The 6,704-nt window shown below is 39.6% G+C and overlaps 1 protein-coding gene across 1 annotated transcript in view; it reads right to left on the reverse strand.

Annotated features, from left to right (window-relative positions):
- ACOXL (acyl-CoA oxidase like) overlaps positions 1-2,852 on the reverse strand; it is a 123,015-nt gene extending 120,163 nt beyond the window's left edge. The window contains exon 1 of the mRNA XM_053460798.1: positions 2,558-2,852. Within this exon, the coding sequence (XP_053316773.1) occupies positions 2,558-2,685 (128 nt within the window). The 5' untranslated portion in view covers positions 2,686-2,852. The remainder of the gene's footprint in view (positions 1-2,557) is intronic.
- Between the last annotated feature and the right edge of the window lie 3,852 nt (positions 2,853-6,704).

The following is a 6,704-nucleotide window of genomic DNA, read 5'->3' on the forward strand; positions in this document are numbered from 1 at the left end:
AAAAAAAAAAAAAGGAAGATTCATTGTTTCAATTTTTTTCACATTTAACCACATGAGAAAAAAATCACATGCTGCAATAATGACATTTGCCAGTTTTTTTTTAATGTGTGATAGTTCAATACACACTTAGAAGGAAATGGTAAATACGCTTATCGTGTTGAAAACCAACTGCTGCATACCAGGGATATTGTGGAACGTGAAGGTATGCTTGGACTGCAATGTCCCTCCTTGAAGCCATCCAGAATAATTGCAGTTTGAAGAACATATCTTACAATAATTATTATTATTATTTTTTTTTTTTTTTAAAAGATATTAAAAAAAAAGTTCTGAGACATGATCATACATGTAATGTATGTATTTCAAATATACAATTTCAAATATACAATATCCCTGGCTTACTCACAATCACCATGATGGCTGGTTACTTGTTACTAGTCAATAGAACCCAAAACTTCTCAGTCAATTACTATAAAAAAAATCCGAAACAAAATCAGAAAACACTGCAATCGCATGTTTCTAAAAAAACATATTATTGAATTATATAAAATTTATAGTAATTTCTTGAAGTTTATATAAAATGTCTTTTCTGTAAAATGTATTACAAACACAATCCAAAATAATTAAAACTACTCTCGTAATGTTATGCATCAACTATTACCTTGTCGTATAAGCAAAAAATAAAAGGTTTCTCCTGGAATGAATATTATCATTTGTGATTAGTCTGAGCACTAGAAGTGGGAAGATTCATAAGTGGTAAATGGTTTGCAACATACACCGATCAGCCATAACATTATGACCACACAGCCCCATACGCAACAAATTACGATGCCCTGTGTGTTCTGACGCCTTTCTATCAGAACCAGCATTAACTTTGTCAAAAAATTGAGCTACAGTAGCTTGTCTGTTTTAGCCAACTTTTGCCCCCACGTGCATCAATGAGCCTTGGCCGCCCATGACCCTGTCCTCAGTTCCCTGCTTCCTTGGACCACGTTTGATAGGTACTGACCACTGCCGACCACTGTAGGAACACCCCACAAGAGCTGCAGTTTTGGAGATGTTCTGACCCAGTTGTCTAGCCGTCACAATATTTTGGGCCTTGTCAAAGTCACTCAGATCCTTACGGTTGCCCATTTTTCCTGCTTCTAACACATCAACTTTGAGGACGAAATGTTTACTTGCTGCCTAATATATCCCACCCACTGACATAATGTAGATTTCCCTATTTTCACCAATAACATGTATACCTTAATGGAAAGAAATGATAGAAATATTTAAATACTTAAATAGAATTTAACAGGTACGGGAAGGAGGTTTATTTCAGAAGAGAATGTTAGAACAAGAGGCCATATTCTAAACTGAAAGGTCAGAGGTTGAGATATAATGTAAGGAAGTTTTACTCTACTGAGAGAGTGGTAGATAAGTGGAATAGCCTCCCATCAGAGGTGGTAGAGGCTATTACACTGAAGCACACTGATTAAGGTCTTCATAACTACATCAAGAAAAATGGCCAGACTAGATGGGCCGAATGGTTCTATAAAACAAAGCCGCCAGTGGAATGATTTCATTGATTGCTACCACAGGAGACGGCTGTCCATATGTTGAACCATGTCAAATCACAAAACACCTCTCCTAGCATGGACAAGTAACACTACTTATGAAGTGAAAAGACATGAATAATATTTGTCTTAATTATTTAAAAATATAAATAACAGGACAGATTTACTCTGGATTAAAGTAGTGGCAATGTTCAAAAAATAAAACCATTAGCCTTCATTTAAGGTTCAGGGTGTGTATAGTTAGCTTTTGGCACTTGGCCAATCTTCACCCTTTCCACAGTGGACTTTCTAATGGTCCACAGCAGAGGACATGACCAAGATGGGTGGACCTACAACTCTGTAATGTTTAAATCCTAGATAGCGAGACAGCGTTTATTTAAAATAAAAAAGCAAATAATAATCATAATTACAAAAAACATTGTATATTGAGATTTAAATGATACTCCTGTGTCCAATCCAATATGCTGGATGTGTCATATTTCTCAGTAGATGCACCATGATGGAATATCCCCAGTAAACATCACCACATGGGGGCAGGAGACCTCTGGCCCTCCAGCTGTTGTAGATTACAACTCTCATCATCCATATGATAGGAGTTGTAGTCCAGGCAGGTATGAGGCTATGAGATGCTTACATAATATTTACAGCTGCAGAATGTCTGCAACTTGGGAATGCCTGCATATAGAAGCACACCTGCGCACGCACCTGCAGCAGCATCCATGTATCATGCAACCAACTTATGTGCCTCTCATGACACAAGAGACGTAGCAGAACACACATCGTCTCAAAGGAGACAGCCTTTGATTTTAAGCATTTCTGCGCCTCTAACACCTGAACGCACCTGCCAATCACCCCTTCCACAGGTAAACAAACACATGCCTATGGCTGACACAAGGGTGTCAATTATCACTGCCCGGTGTAAAGCGCTGACATACTCCGCAGCGCCGTACAGCGGGAGGATTACAGGCCCACAGTGTGGGTGTGCACAGGTTCACAGGTACCTCTGCAGAAAGAGCGGGCTCTCCGCGATCTGCCTCCTCAGCTCATTCTTCATACCCCAGAAGTCTCCATCCAGGAATCGGGACAGGGGGGTCTGGGTGATCCCCAGATCTGCAGACTGTCTCTCCATATTGTAGGCAGGAAGGAAGTGTGGGGCTGTTGACAGGGGCGGTTATCCCACTAGCAGCAATTTCTGAAGAATGGCCTTTATTTCATTCAATTGGCAAGAGTGCCCCAATCTCTGCACTGTCTGCAGCGCTTTCACCTCTCCTGTGCATGCGCACGCGCGCCTCCGCCTCGATCTGTCTTGCAGGTCGAGGAAGAAGGGGTGGGGGCGGAGCGCGGTCACGCGACCCGGATCGTCCGCCTATTCATTGCAAACATCACGAGCGCGCGTTTAACTCTTCCTCCTCGTTTCATGGAAATCGGTCAAAGTGCATTGACCTTTCATGGCTTAGAATTGCTTTTGACTTGACAAAGCTGGTTGATACTCTGGAAAGCTTTCAAAAAATAAAATGTTAGGTCAATAAAAAATATATAATTAATTTAATTTACACCACTGGGCTACGTTCGTTGCCGTGTGTGAAAAAATCATTTTATGTTCACTAACATCCTCTAAGTACAGAAAGACCCCACAGAAATGTGTAGGTGTTTCAGGAGAGCCAAAGTGCTCAATCAGGTTCAATACACGTTTTTAGTTATTTTCAAAAGTTTTTGGCTGGGAGGGCAGTTGTTTTTATTTTATTTTTGATGTCTTTCATGTTAAGGATTTGCCTTATAACCGTCACTGCTCATTACTGCAGAATATGATGGTGGAATTTCTATCAATAAACAATAACAACCAAATCATACCTCATAAGCTCGTTTGAGCAGAGACCTCCTCACCTGTTGTTTCTGTAAGTCAAACTGTTATGTTATATACTACTTATGTCCTGTTTACCCATTGTACAGCTCTACACAATATTATGGAGCTATATAAAACTAAAACCGGAGCCTTCCCTTGCGGGATGCAGCCAGAACTGCGCACTGACGTCCCGCTGACATCGGTGGGCGTTCCCGCTGATGTTGGGGGGGTTCCCAGCGGGCAGCGGGAAACACCCCCATTTAAAGGAAAAATAGGCGGGGAGTGGGGCGTGCCAAGAGTATGATAATAATACATCCTAATAACATCACCAGAGTCTGTATTTATGTACTGGGGCATAACTAGAAACCACACTACCCCAGAGCGAAAATTGCCCCAGCCCCCCCTGACTTAACAAGCAACGTGTCCCACATTCATGTTAACACACACACTTATGCGTACATGCGCATCAGTCTATGCTCATCAGTAGGTCAAGTATCATACCTTTATCTGAATTTTCCAGGATCTTTCGGAGAAGCACCTGCATCATGTTATTTGCTGAACTCCCACTCTCCTATTTTGTTAGCTGCTAGAGGGGAACATGTCTGAAAAGGTGTTCACTAATTGCTTTGAAGGCAGTCAGAAGAGTTATTTTAGCAGAGTGGGATAGTTCTTGCTCCCTGGGAGAAATGCTGCACCCTGCTTGCAGAATTTAGAAGTTGAAGAGAAAAGTTGTGCAGAGGTTTTTACAAACATTACCTAAAAATCATTCTGCTACTAAAATTGCAACATATTGTGCAAAGGTGTTATACAATTATTATTCTTATTATTTTTAATATTATTATGAGCAACATTATTGCCGTATTCCAAACTATGGTGATTAAGTAAGGCACAGTGAGAGCAATGCAGCATGTATGACATCTTGCACGTTCATATGAAAAAGGGAGTTGAGTGGATGCAATTACTTGAATTTAAACCTTTGCAAATTGCAGACAAGTTGTAAGTATATTTGACTCCTTATTGTCTTTAAATGAATTTAAATACGTTTTAAAATCCTAGTCTCCAGGTTTCTCTTTTAATCTAATGGGAGCCGGTGAGTGTCCCCCCTTTCCCTCGCTCAAGCGGCAGGGATATAAGTAAGTCCTTGTAGTGCTTACATTTTTGGAGGTTGAAGTGGGTGCTAAGAATGTAAATGAGCATTTGGGTTATAATGTGTTGGGATGCTGTAGAATGGGGAAAATAAAAAGAACATCCCTATAGGAATGCATGGTGCCCATCTCTGCATCCTTGAGTCAAAATAATTAATGTTAAAAAGGTTTTGTTATAGTAAATTAAGGATGCAATACATCCCCGAATCATGTGTTGTTGGAAAATGTATACATTCCCCCCAAATACTGCCCATTTTACAATCAAGGCGCCGCTATGTAGGAGAGGCGCTTACTAGAGGTCTGTGCTGCAACAGCACAATCTTCCTTTGATGTAACAGCTACCTAGGTGGGTCAGGGGGAATAGAAGATTTTCCCAACTGGCCTAACTACGTGTGACAGCAGGACAGTGCCAGAAAAATCATGACTATCCAGCCAAAACTGGCACACTCGATGTGGTATGGTAAATTATTGGCTGCTCGCCTTAAAGTGTCAAGGACACTATTAAACCCCAGTCTGCTCCTGGAAACATAATTACAAGTGCTGAGAGGAAGAGATGTATGTATAGTTCAATGGTGGAGGATTAGTGAAACACTCCTATTAATTTATATATTACATTTAATAATTGCCACCACACAAACATTTTACATTTTGATGTTACCTGGTTGCCGATCTTATGAAGGAGGCAAAGCAGGCAGGGAGTGGACTTGGCTAAAATTAAGCTGACTCTGGGTCACACCTGGAGAGTTTATTATTCTGATAAATTTGCAATTCTAGGAATTGATCCAGCTTTTAAAATTGTCAAGCATCTACTTGTAATAATCACCCAACCTTGTACTCACTCAAACATTTCATCATGTCGCTGTTAAAAGATTTGGCCTGTTTTACATCGTCTCGTAACGCACAAGCTTGTCTTGTTTTGTTTTTTTTTTTAAAGATACATTTATTTATATATGTATACATGTGTTTTTTGTGTGGGTTTGGCAGGTGGAGGTCAATTACAATGTTTGCATGTAAGTAGTGAATCTGACTTTTTTTTCCCCATATTGTTACCATGGTAGCGGGCAGCCTTATTAAACTGTCTGCTCCATATACTTAAGGGTAACTGATTTTTTTAAACTGACTGATCAACAGCCTTCTCCTTTTACAGACCAGCACTTCCATGTTAACGAGTAAATGCAAGCCTCCTGTCTATAACATAGGATTGTCAAACTCCAGGCCTTAAGGGTCAGAACCAGTCCATATTTTCTGGATATGTCAGCACGGAGAGTGTAAACTCCATCAAAATGGTTTTAACTGATTAAATCTAATTAGGATTTACTTAAATAATCATCTGTTTTGGGTCATTGTATGAGGACTTCCAAGGGGAAGTATGGAGAACACGCTTCGTTGGCTCAGTGGCCAATTGGCTATCCCACTACATTACAAAATATATTATTTAAAATGAATATATCGTACCTTTCAACATTTCAAGTGGCTTAAGAAAGGACACCTTTAATTGAGGCGTGTGGTAAGATTTCTTTCTCCTCTTCATAGCTATTTATGTAACTGTAAATAATTATGTACCATATTGTCCAGATTGTATGCTGGAATATTTTCCCCTAATTTAAATCTTTAATTAGAGGTGCGGCCTATAATCGAAAAGTTTGCGACAAAGATGACCCTTTGCGTTTTATTATTGAACTCCTTTCACTAATGGCTGTCAATACATTAGGTTTTGATAAATGTGTTGTTTTAATTAAATGTGTTTTTACAATAAATACAATGTTTAGTGTCAGTGTTTCTTTAACAGAAAAAACTAATTTTAATTGCATAAAATCAAATTGCTAGTCCACAAAAGAATGTTCATTAGCAAATCACTGCAGACTTATGGAAATAATATATTTTCAATTAAGGTCATTAATCCCTTTTAAAGAATAACTCACAGACAAGAATGATTTTGGGAACAAAGAAAGCTTTATTATATAATTAAAAACATTGTATAGATGGGAGCAGAGGGGGCAGAGAAGGAGCAACCTCTGGACTCACGAAGAGTCATTCTTCAGCACTCAGGCGAGGAAAAACCCCCAGTTTTGGAGGAAACCTCTGGGGGACCATGGCTTAAAGAACTGCCCTTCCCTCTGGGCTCTAAGAGGTTAACTCTGACTAGAGGGGAATGCTGCT

This window comes from Spea bombifrons, chromosome 3 (genome assembly GCF_027358695.1).
Source record: "Spea bombifrons isolate aSpeBom1 chromosome 3, aSpeBom1.2.pri, whole genome shotgun sequence".
NCBI classification, from domain to species: domain Eukaryota; kingdom Metazoa; phylum Chordata; class Amphibia; order Anura; family Pelobatidae; genus Spea; species Spea bombifrons.